At 35.3% G+C, this 14,356-nt stretch overlaps 1 protein-coding gene across 1 annotated transcript; it reads left to right on the forward strand.

Annotated features, from left to right (window-relative positions):
- The first annotated feature begins 1,479 nt into the window (after positions 1-1,479).
- LOC109539166 (polygalacturonase-like) lies at positions 1,480-3,493 on the forward strand. Its single transcript, XM_048660497.1, has 5 exons — positions 1,480-1,663; positions 1,719-1,940; positions 1,999-2,207; positions 2,262-2,370; positions 2,432-3,493. Exons 1-5 carry the CDS (start codon positions 1,567-1,569, stop codon positions 2,911-2,913), a joined length of 1,119 nt encoding a protein of 372 aa, XP_048516454.1. The 5' UTR covers positions 1,480-1,566; the 3' UTR covers positions 2,914-3,493.
- The last annotated feature ends 10,863 nt before the right edge of the window (positions 3,494-14,356 follow it).

The following is a 14,356-nucleotide window of genomic DNA, read 5'->3' on the forward strand; positions in this document are numbered from 1 at the left end:
TTGTTGACAGGAATTTTGAGCTCACTTTTCTGAAGATCAACGGCTAAAGCTGGGCATCAATTGCTAATTGCAACCCGAGATAGAAATTGAAGTTTTGCTGTTTTGATCTGTATTTAAAGACTTTTAAAGAGAATCTTCAAAATATGTTTAAAAACTAAGTATTTCCCTAAATGGCAGAAGTTCATTATTTTCAGGCGCATTATCGCCATGGACAAACAAACGTAGTTTAATCCAGTTCAAGCACTGCTGTCAACAGCAAATTCGAACTTCCGCACCAAAGTGCTTATCATCTCTTCTACTACTATGTACTTTATAAGCTCTTTTTCAGCTCAATAAGTCCCAAATATGCAAACCCCAACAATTGTGCACCAAATTCCAACATTCTCAACTGGCAAGTTCAACCTTGGCGAAAAAAAGCGCAAATCTGCACTAGACTGCGAAATTTAGTCATAGAATCAGGTGCATGTCTATAGCAATTGCATTTAGGCAGATTGAAGTACACGCTGTACTTTTGCCGCATAACACTTTGCAGTCTAATCAAGACATTTTCGTGGCTGACGTGGTAGAAAGTAATTTAGAAAGCGCCACTTCCAGTTATACGACAGATGCAGATTGTGTTCTTTGCGTTACAGGCAAAAATCAGATAAAGCTGATTAGTATGTTCGGACACGCAAAAACCGACCGTGCACGAACAACTCAATTAGCTAACTGCGAGGATTTATCTAAATTAGATGCTAAACCGCTAATAATATTTTATATAATAAATAATATGGCGACAACCGAAAGGGGACACAGCTATTTCCTAGGCAGCGCGATGCAAAATGTAAATTATTAATACTGATTTATATTGTGAGGAGAACGAGGAACATGCAATGCAACCAACCGTTCCAGATAGGAAACATTCTACCCGACTCCACTTTTAATGGGTGCTTGCACATTTTCAACACATTATATAAAAAGCCTTCAGAAACTTTCTAGATTCTTCGTTAGACGATTGATTCCTACCTTCACATTCTATGATCCCGATCATTTCATTCATTTCAAACACCTAGTATCTATATTTTAAAGTATTACATTTTCCATCGGACGCTTTCAGAGTCCATGTTTCCAGATTATTTTTTATAACGGGAACATCAAACGCACTGCAATCCGATGGCCTATTTACACGTTAATAAACTCCGAATGTATGTGCACATCGATTTGAATAAATAACAATCATACAGTTGTTTCGATGGAATTCACGTATTATTATGTCTATTAGTTTGCAAAATTGCCGGCTTAACGCCTATTTAAACTGAAAAGCCTTTAACGAACAACGATAATTGTTTCTGATAATTAGAGATGAAGTTTCTTAGTTGTCGAGTTTGTCATTAATTTGTCCTACCAAAATAAAATTAAGTGGCACTTGGAGGAATGCAAAAGCCTCTCATCGGTAGATTCCGTCGACTATTTTGGTCGAAAACATAAGCATTTGGTATTATTGTGCGTCACTCACGCATCAAATATAAGCTGAACATGATCAGCCGATCTGCATTATGTGCAATCGACTCAAAGTGGAGTTAAAAAATGAGTGTCTGGAATATTTCCTTGTGGTTTGCGGTTCTGTTTCTACAGCAAGTTTTTGGCTGGAGTGACCTAAAGCCAAGGGGCGAAATCAAAGAAGGCACAACCAGTTGAAGGTAAATTGTCCAGGAATTTATTGAAAAACGTTATTTTAGGATGCACAGTAACTGATTTTGCTGATATACCGTTCGCCATTGAGGAATGCAGTGTTATAATTATGGGAAGTTTTGAGGTACCTGGAGGACAAATTATGGAGCTTAATCTAAGAGATTACACGACGGTGGTTTTCGCCGGCAATATCACATTTGGTCATGCCGAATGGGAGGGTCCTCTGGTTGCTATTAATGCTAGCAATGCTATTATTTTTAGTGAAGACGGTAAATCACTTTTCCCGTTCATTCGAAAATTTCTCTACTGTTTTTGGATGCAATCCAGATGTTATTTTGGATGGACAAGGTCAACTCTACTGGGATGATGTTGGGGAATTTGGAAGCCCAAAACCGTTTTTCTTCGTCATGCAGTTGCACAATTCCATTATGGTCAAGATGCACATTTTGAATCCGCCTATGCACTGTGCCATTTTGTCCGATTCTTCCAATGTTCAACTTGCTGACTGGATTATCGATAGTGAGGCCGGTGATGGGGTTAGTTTCAAGAAAAATTTCCCTAAAAGTCAATTTTAACATTATCTTCATAAGACGCCCAGAGCGTGGAACACTGATGGTTTTGATGTTTGGAATGGCACCAACATTGCCATTAGAAACTCATACGTTTTCAACCAAGATGACTGTGTGGCTCTAAGATGCGGTAATCAATACGTTTTGGGAAATTTAAGTATTTAAAACTCTTGGTTTTCTGGAAAATTTAGGTGCAAATATGTTGGTGGACAACATGACTTGCTATCACGGTCATGGCTTAAGTATCTCAGTCGGATTTACCACTGATTCCTTGGAGCAGAACACTCTTGAGAATGTGACGATCAGAAACTCGTTTCTAAGCGGCGGTTGGCAGGCTATTCATATAAAAACCCATGTGGATGGCGGTCCAGGATTAATACGCAATATCACATACAGTAACATCCAATTCGAAGGCGTGGAACACTATGGTGTGAATATTCAAGAAAACTATCGGGACGCTCCAAATTCAACCTCACCGCCCTATCCAAAGAACAATGTTCCAATAGTCGATTTAACTTTAGAGAACATCAAGGGAACTACTTTAGATTCGGCTGTACCTATTTACGTGTTATGTGCGGAAGAAGGGTGTTTCGACTGGAAGTTCAACAATATCATGATCGAGTCAATTAACGGGAATAATTGTACAGCTCCCCCTGAGGGTATTGAATGCTAACGATTTTTATTAGATTTTCCCGCTAATTAGTACCAATCTGATAATAAATAGGAAAACAGTGACATTTGGAAATAAGTTAGTTAAGTAGAAAGGTTAAATGTACGTTTGTGGATCGGAAATAGTTGCTTTTGTTTGGGTTCCAAAATATTGTGTCCCACTTAGGAAAATATTAATGAAACTGTCGGATACCAAAATATGTTCAATTCTACTTGAAAAATAAAACAAAATTAGAGAACATTAGCACATTTAAATTTAAAAAATTCGAAAAAGACATGTTTTCTCAAATCTCTAAACCTTTTTTATTCGAGCTATAAATAAAAAGTTTTAGGGGACAAAAACAAATTAACTTTCTCCAATTCATTGTAATTGACATTGTCTGCGATCTTTGTGAAGTGTGTGTTTAAGGATTTTTTTTATCAGAATTTCAGTATTGTATTTTACACATTTTATCGAAGCCGCTATATGAGAATTGAGTGTTTTTTTATGCTGAAAAATGTACTTTGACTTGCACATATTAATAGACGTCCTTGATTTCTATGTTCTCTGAACTGAAGATTATCAATAAAAGCACTCAAACACTTATATGAACATCTGTTTTGTAGTAATGTGTTTTTTACAGATTAAAATTGAAATGCAGGAATACGAAATAAACATGCGAAATATTTCACAAAAAGTAATAGAGACTATAGTTTTCACACTTAAGATCACACAAATTAACCGCGTTTCTTCAAGCAACTTCTACAATTTTCTCCAAAGACTTATGTTGAAAATGTATGTCTACTGTTCTCAAATTATGTTAATATTCAATTTTCCCGTCAATTTTTTTCATAATTTGCTGGAACTACATTCTTAAAACATTTCAGTTTGTTGCCGATATCTTTGCTGTTTCATCCGTAAAGTTCCAAAGAATATATTCACTTTGCTTTTATGACAAACTTAGCAAATGATATTTCCTGTAGATTTAATGAGTCCCATATACACATCAGATAGGAAAATACGAGGCAGAAAATTGCCGGTTTTATGGCTAATAAAAAGTTCCTTACATAACTTAGTGTTTCGGTGCGCTTTTTCGAATAGACATAGTGCGGAAAATTAAACTAAACTCAAAAACATAAGTAGCATAAGTATACAGGTAAAAATGAGGGTCTAATAGAAGCTTCGGAACAGACGTTTTTTATTAACGTTTAACAATTATGAATTCATTCAAATCACATAAAATCATGAATTTTGCGCGCCGCTTCGTAAATGTTGATTGGCGAAGACTTCTGTAGAAGATGGTTTTTTAAATGAAATTACGGCCCAAACTTGCACTTAAATGTCTGATATTCAAATGTCGTGTAACATTTTGTGATAAATCTACCAAAATTTATTCACGCACGTTGTTATAACTGAAACGAATTAGCAATTCTTTATCGAATGATTTAAAAACGAACTCTGTGGCTCAAATGATTATTGAGCAACGTCAAGAAAAGCGGCGTCATGTCTTTGTCGATTTTGCAATAAAAAAGGCAAAACTAAAACTCTTGAATTTTTTTACAAAAAACATAAAATGGAACGCATATTTGCATATAGGAAACGGTTCTTTGGAGACAAGTTTCAGATGAGCTTGATGTACAAATTCAAAGCCGTCTAAATAATTCCCCCACTTTAAAAATTTCTTGTGAAAGAATCAATGGTTTAATCGGAACCAAATCCACACTATCAGTATACTGATACTAATGGTATTGAATATTGGAACCCTAATTTTCATATCTGAAGCGGTTCTTTAGCGAAAAGCTTCAGATCAAGTTGATATAAAAATACAAAGGCGCCCAAAATATTCCCAAAGTTTAAAAATAACTACGAAGGAATCAATAGCTCAATCGATACCAAATCAACGCTACTAGTGAGTTGATGAATATGAGACTAACATTTCTACATGTTCATAGCAACCATGGGCAAAGTAACTAATGGCAAACTTACCGAAAGCTGCATCGTACCACCTGGAAAGAAAGAAGAAAATGTGTTTAGTATCGCAGAAAATATGTCTAAAGCCAAAGTTATATGAAATCAGCAGAGTAAGGAGAATGAAATATGAACCCATAAAATTTCAGTTGCTCGTCAGAAAACTAAACATAGTTTAAGCAAAAATAATTATAGATTAGAGGTCATTATTACCAGCTTTCTGCGAGCTGGGGCTCCATCCTCAAATTTCTACCCGTTAATCTTCAAAAAGTGCACTACACTTTTACAAACTACCGCACTCGCCATAAGGGCCACAATGATTCCATATTTCGCGTCTAAGAACGCAATTTACATGACATAAAGGGGTATAGACCGATTTCGTCCACCGTCGATAGCAAACTGGATATTCTCAACAACAACTAAACGAAAAACGTCTGAATTTCATTCAGCTGCAGTGTTTAATGTACAACTCCAAAACTAAAATTAATAGCCGAATTAATTTTGTTCTTCTAAAAATATTGAATGAACAAAAATGCGAGAGGAAATCACCCAAAAATTGATTTTTTTCTCAATTTCCGAACAATAATAGAAACCAACGAAATTTCAGATAATTAAAAATGTCTATTAAAACTTCTGATTTCAATAATTATTCCACCACAAGTGCAATTTGAGCTTAGGCGCGGCGATGAATTATAGCTAACCAACTCACAGCGGCATCAACTCAAAAGCGCATTTCAACACAGTGTCCTACCCAGGCCTAACTCAAACTATCAAAAAATATATTTTAAGAAAAGCCAGTACTTTAGGGCCAAGTTAAATAATCAGATTTTAATCTCGACACAGTTAGCTCTAGAAGCTAATMACCCCGAAAATAATACATTTAATTAACCGTTTGATAATTCCACTTTATGCCTGGCAAGCGTCTTCTCATGCACTAGAGTCGCTTTAAAATTCATGSATTGAGTTTGTTTGAAAGCTGCCAATTCATTATCGCTTCCTTATCAKTTCGAGCAAGGCGCGAAGCTAGAGCCAAAGCAACTGATTGATCGCCAACTTAGTCTGAACTGCTTTAAGCGATTTCGGGGGAATGTTTATCTAGAATATATAACACCGGATTAAATTTCGATTAATGTCGTACCTTGCTCGAAATGGCTGAGACAATGCTCGAAACTGAGGTTTACGAACATTTTTAAATTTCAATATATTCGCTTAATTCTAGCAAACGTTTTAAAAGTCAACGTCTGTTAACCAGTAATACTGCAAAGATTCGATTCTCTTATTCTCATTAGTCCTTTATTAATACCGTTAATTGCTTTTCGATTCAACGGCGAAACTCCCTAATCAGAAGCTTTGCTAATGGCTGTGAAAGACATCTTTAATTTTGGTCTGGGAATGTAATAAAGAAAAGTTCGTGCATTTATCCCTTTGGCATGCGATTAACTAGATATTCGTTTGGGAATGAGTCGATTTAGTGAGCAAAAAAGGGATGGAAAAGTTATCAGCTAGACAAGTAGTGGCAAGCAGACGATTTTTTTTGAGCCATTATTAGAGAAAATATTTTTTCAGGCATTGGCTACAGCCAATTAAATATGCCAGCATTAAGGAAGTAAACTAAAAAAATACATGATCTAACTCAAGAAAACTGGTGCGGCTGCCAATTTCGTTCAATAAAAATTAGCTTTCCGCCATCGTTTTTCCTCGATATTTCATCCGCTCTAATCCCTTATTCATTGCATGCCATCGGCTGGCTAAGTGCTAAGACTTTGCCTTATTAAATTCCTTAGGCGAAATTAAGAAAGTCTCCCAAATTTCTTATTATCCCGGTTTATTATTCGGAAAATAATTCCGAAAATCATCCCTTGTTTACAACTCTTTAATGAATTAATAAAGCGATCGCTTTAATACTTTTGTGGCTAACTTTGGTAACCATAAACTGTTTATTAATGGAAATGAACTGATTTTTAGCATTGAGCATTTTCAATATTGAAGACTACATGGAACATAAGTTGCAAATGATGCGAGAAACGAATTAAGTACTAGAAATTAGTAGAAATTACAATTAGAAAAAACACAAACAAGATCAATTGGTTAACCACAAAAGTCGGTAAGTTTCTCAGATAAAACCTAACAGTAACACTTTATTGTTCGAAATTATGATGTCTGGATACCTTTGTGGCTTTTTTTATATACAAGATGGTCAGCTAAAGTTCAAAATTTCAATGATCTATTCTACGTCCTTAATCTAAAAAGTCAATTTTCTCATGCTTTGCTTGGATGTTCCCACTGTAAAGAGGAAGCGAAATCACCCTCTAGAAACTACTTGCATGCAAAGTACCTAAATGAAATAAGCGATTAACTACCAAGAATCATCTCAATCTTATTAATCTCGGTACGCGTTGACGGTACTTGTTACATTCCGCATTTTTCATAAAACTAAAATATACATTCCCCGCATCATCAAGAACGCAACATGATAAATCATCATCGTACAGTGAATTAATCTGTTGCATTTAACCTCCAAGCATTTAAATTATGCAGTTAAAAAGAGTCCGAGCTATGTTTAATAGCTGGCGTATTAACGCTGCCCGCTTTTTCACTCACACAAAAGAAAAACCATAGACATAATAATAATAATATGTTCAAGCGAGGAAAAAGATCGACACTTCCCTTGAGAAAACAAAGAAAAAGAAACTCATTAGCTTACGACTATGTCATTAATTCAATAAAGCCAATATTAATTATAAAGCGACAAACTCGTTAATGGTCGCCGGTAATAAATTATACTCAGTGTTTCAAATATTAATTAGGAATGGTAAACTGACGGTGCAGAAAGTCGAATAGTCATAGGTCGGGTCTCAATGGACAGGTGGATGAAGAATAGGGTTCCTAAAGGTGTGTCGGTTCCGTGACAAATCTTCTTATTAAAACTGGCGAGTTCGTAAATAATTTTCTAAACTATCTACCGTCAAAATAATTAAGTTTCTTCAAAGAGATTAACCACAGGTCATTAACTAAATGGGTTTGGCTTGCAATGTTCACATTTTTATCACAAGCTTCACTCTTTGGAAAGAAATAAATTGATTTGTTTCGTTAAAGCAAATCGCTAGAACTTTGTGTGTCTTTTTCATTTTCGTTATTATCATTTTTTCTTTGTTGAAATGTTTATTGTTTTAAATACACAATTGTTCGCTTTAAAAACTGCACCCGAAACTCACAGAATATTGTGATTGGTGAACCTCGATTTGGCTTGATAAATTCTTCCAACTTAGAAGGGTGAATGTAAGTAATCGGGCAGAAATCTGCTGTTAGAATATGAAAGAATGGATAGTGTTTGGTAAGTGGCATTTTATATAAGAAGATCCTGCAAATATACATCAACTTCCTAAACACGCAGTGTTTTGCAATATGATATTTCATCCGTATAGCTCAGATTTATGAGCAGTGAGGCAAATTATCTGTAGAATCTCATTTTCACTGTTCTCTATTGACTTTGAGAAGCATATTTTAATTCATATTAGTTTGACGATTTGAGGTAAAAATATTTAATTTTCTTTACCATTTCTAGTTTTAAGAGTATTGTATTTGACCAATTCTCTTCTTTTGCTGATGCAAGTGGCAAGAGAAGTTTTTTTGCAACATCCCGAACTCTGGTCCTGTTCCAGTTCCCAAACTTTTTCCAGCTCGGAAACAAATCGATAACGTTCGACATGTACAAACGAGCATTGCGAACGTCTTGCCGTGGTAACACCCTCGATTGACGCGTTTTGAAAGCGAAATTAGCATACAAAAAATGTCCACACCCCTTGTTCTGGTCGGTGGGCGGATCAACCCATAAAATTACTGTTATCATTTTTAATGTGACGCAGAATATGTTCGTGGACACGAACCGTCAATTCAATACGTATTATGCCAAGTTATAGACGTAGGTGAGAATGCGTTTGGGTCGGGAACAATACATAATTGATGGCGGTTTGCTCGAAGAAGAGCCGCCAAGTCATTATTCGAAACGTTTATTTGTTTCGATGGACGCACTTATTAATTTAATACACTACATTGTGTTGTCTGAAAATGCAAATATGTTGAGAAGTGTCTCACTCAAAAAGGAGTTTACAAGTGATAGACAGAAAGCAGGCAAAAATGATCGAGAAACGACCATGTAAAACTGTGGGCAAATGGAATATTTGTATTGAGAAAGTTAAATTTTCACTACATTTTTTTGGTGAATTTTGGAGTTAAAAAGTGGCTCCCATTTTCTCCTGCATTGATTACTACCGTTGTAGCAATAATCAAAAAGTGCTACCACACTTTAAACTGCACCTACTTAGTTCAGCACATGTTCAAATGTGCACCTACTGACATAAACAAATCCATAAATCAATAATCGTTGGCAACTATAATAGAGGGGTTTGATCGCGAACAAAAATCACCAATTCCAGACATTATAAAGTGCTAACATAACTTGCGACGTTAAAAGGAACATGTTTATACGTTGAAAAATTGACGCCCAAAACACGTTTTGTAGATTTACAAAACGCATACTCAATCTACATATGCAAAGGCAGAAAACCAAAACGGCATTCGAATTCGTCCCACGCACTTTTTCTCTCTACGTTTTGCGTTATACCCCCATCTATTACCCCATATCGTTTAGACCATCAGCGGAATATCAAATCTCCTTTCGCATGTAACACTCTGTGAAATAGTCCCATAAGATTTCGTTTCTTATAGAGTCTTTGCGTTATTAATTCATGAGAATATGCTGATGATGTAGAGATATTCAAATGGCAAGCGTGTAAACACGAAACTTGGGAATAATCCGAAGAAAACTGCTTGAACTATGGTTATGGACGTGTTTTGTAATAGGATCCGCAGCTGTTTTTCGAGCTGTGATCACCAGACGACTAACTATAATGCGGTGTTTATGACAAGGGTTTTTTCGCCGGATTGGTACCTCAATGGTACGAACAGTGCAGTTTATGTATTTGCTCAGAATCCGTGGCCGTTGCAAGCTGACAACACACAACTTACGGTTCATCGTACCATGTGCCATTCTGAAGAGAAAGTTATAAATAATGCAATTTAATGTGTCTGGTTTTTGTTCCAGCGACATCCTAGATACAAAAAAGGACAGTAAAATACCGACAAGCCGGGCAGAAGCACCGAATCAAGAGCGATTCCTTTCCTGCACACAAGTAGACTGGTCTTCTACAGCGAGCACAAAAACCACCATTTTTAAGGCCTTAATAAAGGTAGTTACAGCGTTAAAGGGTCATTGCGATTCCTCGTGCGATGTCAAAAAACTTAGACTAAGACCGTGTATTCACACAGTGGCTCCAAATCTCATTTTAAACTGCCAGTTTTTTAAATGTGATTTTTACGTTTTTGTATATGCATATCCGATACATTAGTCAAATTTTTCTTCTGTAAGATCATTAGGTAGTCGAAGTCAGACCATAAAAAGTTTCACGACCGGTCGAAACATCATTTGAACAGTTTTCCGGGTTTTTAAATCGTGAACCATGGAAATTGCTTCCAATTCTTTCCAGTCATCATCGGTGATTCTTCAGATCGCTATTGGTTTTGAAATTGCGATTTTTATGACTTTTTGCGTTCAATAATATTTTTTATTTCTATTTTTAACTGGACGTTCTATTTATATTGCCAACTGTTTTAACCGTTAACGATTCAACAGCCATTTAAGCAAACGCTGTATCATTTTCCAGCACTAGAATTGAAAAATCCAGCAGTTTGAACGAAATAAATGGAGAAATAATTAAAACTTGGAACTCAAAATCTGCTTATGCTAGGATATTTTCCTGCCATTTATTTGATCTTGATTTTGCAGCAAAGGAAGCATAAGTTCATTATTCATCGTTCGTTGTCCTCAAAACGAATCCTGATTTTGAAAGAATTTTTTTATGTGTTTAAAATGTTATTTCGTCAAATATTTTCGGACTAATTTTGAGTAAAGTTTTTCTCTCTTTGACGAGATCTGATTATACATTTCAAAGCGTTCTGTGTAAAAAACGTAAAATGCAAAAGTTCCAAACAATTAAAAATCTCAAACGCAGAAGGTTTTCTTTTGGAAAACGTGTATACAAATACAAATACAATATAATACCACACAAACGAGAAAAATGGAGCACAAAATTTTGAAAGTCACACAAAGCTAAACACAGTTTTTTTACAGTATTGTTGGACTTGGAAAATGAATGCACATTTTTATTCCTTCGGTTCAGTTTCTTCAGATTATCTGTTCTTATATCTAATAAAAATAATTCTTTGCTTTGTTCATTACCATCTCTTAACTCTTTGTGAGAATATCATCTCGTAAAATAGTTCATTTATCCAATCAAATAGTAGCATTTATCAAAAAAACCCTCAATGTAACAAGATTTTAATAGTATTCGTCAACTTGCTCAATTTGAACTGTCTATAGACCACATTTTCCATCAATTCGAAGGCTCCAGTTCGTTATAAATAAATACATCCACTTATCATTAACAGTTATGAAATGAGCTTGTATCTGATTCATTTGATGGTTGACCCACTGTGTTTGGGTGGACGTGCGAAAAATTCTTAAGATCGAAAGCGGTTACCTTTTTCCAACACCTAATTAGAAACACATCGTGTGTTAAAACTTTTCGAGATATGAATTTTTTAGTCCGAGTTATGCGGATTGTCTCACAAGATAAATTACCTGGGGTGTTGATGAGGCTTTCGGTATTTTTCGGCTTATGAGTTTTTCCGTATCGAAAATGGCCAATTCGTCGCCGTAAATTTCGCTGTTTTTGTCCACAGCTTTTGAAAAGTTACCATACTTTTTTACAATAAAGTGGATGATTATGGTCATGCTACCAGGAGGATTAATAATAATTTTTAATGTGAAGGTATGGAAAACAGCAAAGTTGTTAGAAAAAGGAACAAATTCAATTGATAGACACTCGTTCAGTGTCCCAGAGCACAGAACCGTAATTCTAACCAAGACTGAACAAAAATTGTAAAAGTTTATATTTAACATGATAATGGGAAACAATTTTGATCTTTAACCGACAATATCTTGTATATTTTTGCCTCAAACCTAGCTGAGGAAAAGTTTGTTAGGTCAAAAACAGTTATGGAAAAAGTCGATTTTTGATCAGAAAAAGTAGGACTAGGTACTTGATTTATATTTTTCCTCAAACGATATACCATTTCTAAAGCAAAAGAGCGGAAAATGCTACCAGATCATTGAAAGACACGGAATATTTTTGAGGCCCAAAATTATTAAAAATGTAAGTTGATTTTATCGTTTTTCAAATGATCACGATCTTGAGCCGACAATATCATTCACTGAAACACTCATTTTAGGGAAACTGAGGACCTTCTTTTGTCGTAAACTGTGTGTAGGCTCAAAATTAACTTTCATTCTCAATTCTAGTTACAAAAAACAACAAGTTACATTTTGGAAATCGGAATTCCTGAATTTATACTAATGTAGAAGTTTAAGTCTATTTAAAACTTGTGTCGCTATACAGTCCAATAAGCAGGAATATGTTTCCGAAGAAAGGTTCCGAAGAAAAGTTCTCTTTCTGAAAATGTTTTAGGCCAAAACTGCAATAGAAATGCACAATAGACATAAATTTGCGAGTGAGAAAAACTACTAGTTCAGTTACACACTAACTGAAAAACCTTAATTGTTTGCAATTTTAACTTGCTTGCTTGAAACTGGTGAGTTTCTCAAGTTTTTACGTTGTTGCTGCGCCGAGCAAACCACCTCTGAAGATGTAAGCCACTTGTCCTTCGTCCTTGCAAAACGCCTGGAAAAAAATTATTCAATGGAGGCAAAACATGAAAAATCCCCTAGCTTTGTCGATTTTCTTTAGTCCCAGCTTGTATATTTAAATAAGTTTTCCTGAACTTTGCATTCTTCATAAAAGATTTGTTTCGCAAAAAAGCCAACTAAAAGTATAATCATATCGCATATCGTAAGTTATTTCAAGTTTTCTAAATTCTGTCTGGATTTCCAACACATTTTTACTTTGAAAGAACAGCTTCTAGGTATGTTTTTAACAAGTATCGTTTTATTGCGTTCGCGTCCGGTTTGGAAAAGATTAGTTGAAATTTCTGCGCCAAAGCAAAAATGCCTCGAATTCCAGACATCGGAGAATGGAACAAGACGCTCTTTTAGGGCAACAATGAAAACACGCTTAAAAGCAATAAAAATACGTTTCCCATCCCCAAAGTCTCTTGTTAGATGACAGTTGTCTAATAGATTTGCAGCCAAGTTCATATCATCACAAAGCGCTCGTAGATCCATTAGTTTACTTTAACGCCCCGAAAAGAATATCCTGGTGACATGCCCCTGGAAAAGATATCGGGTTTATCTTTTCAGATGCTTCATTATAGTGTTTATTTTGTTTTCCATTCCGATACTGGGGAAATTAATGGACCAAATGCGAATTAATTGTCGCACGTACACGGTGTGCATGCTTTAATTTAACTAACTCATTTGCGTTCATTAATTTTATATTGTGTTCGTTATCTGCGAATGTTTGGTCTGAAAATAAATTCCTCTGTAGTAGAAAAGGGCGAAAAAGTTACCCTGCCACCACGTCCACTTGGAAACACAATCAGCGTCATGCATCACGTACAATATGCCACAACGGCATTAAATTTCGTGATCATGACACGAGCACGCAATGTCGCACATTCGGCTTATTTACATGATTTGTCATTGTCTCCTTTTATTTATTATCCTGGCTGGTTACGAGGTCAACAACCAAAGGGTGGAAAAAATCTATTCTAGTTGGAAGGTGTTATTTTTCTTTTACGCACTGATTTAAATCTCATTTTATTAAACACGACCGAAGAGCTCAGAATATACAACGTTTTCCGTTTTCCTCATTTGAAAATCGTCTTTAGAGTTTATACAAAAATCGGCATTTTAGAAAACCGGTTTTAACCGGTTTCGAATTTTTATAAAAAAATGCAGAGTGATTAAAAGCAGTTTTTGACTGAAATTATTTACTGTTCAATTTTATTGATAGTAAATTTTTTTTATGCAATTTAGTAGAACAAAGAAGTACAGTAAAGTCCGCTTATAGTGAACTTTCCGTTAAAACGAACTTTTATCCTTTAATTGAAACGTCGTCCATAAAGACCAACGTATTTTTTACTGGTTATAACGAACTTCCGGATATAACGATCACTTTTTAGGTTAGTTGTATATTCACTTTCCGTTTATAACGAACTTCCAAGCTCAGCGACACCAATCCTGGGGAGTTTATATTAGTGAGAGCGAGAGACAGCCAATGACTTGTTTTTTTCCGCGTTATGTATCTAAATCGTTTTAGAATGGTAAAACAAAAACGCAAAGCTTTTTCACTAAATGAAAAGTACGACATTATGAACAAAATAAAAAGTGGAGTAAAACAGAGTGACATTTGTAAGGAATTAGCACTTGGAAAGTCTACTGTTGCAACAATATGGAAAAACAGAGAAAACATTTTATCAGCGT

The sequence above is a fragment of the Dendroctonus ponderosae genome, unplaced genomic scaffold (genome assembly GCF_020466585.1).
Source record: "Dendroctonus ponderosae isolate FM_Combo_2020 unplaced genomic scaffold, Dpon_F_20191213v2 Dpon_F_20191213_1, whole genome shotgun sequence".
In the NCBI taxonomy this organism is placed as follows: Eukaryota; Metazoa; Arthropoda; class Insecta; order Coleoptera; family Curculionidae; genus Dendroctonus; species Dendroctonus ponderosae.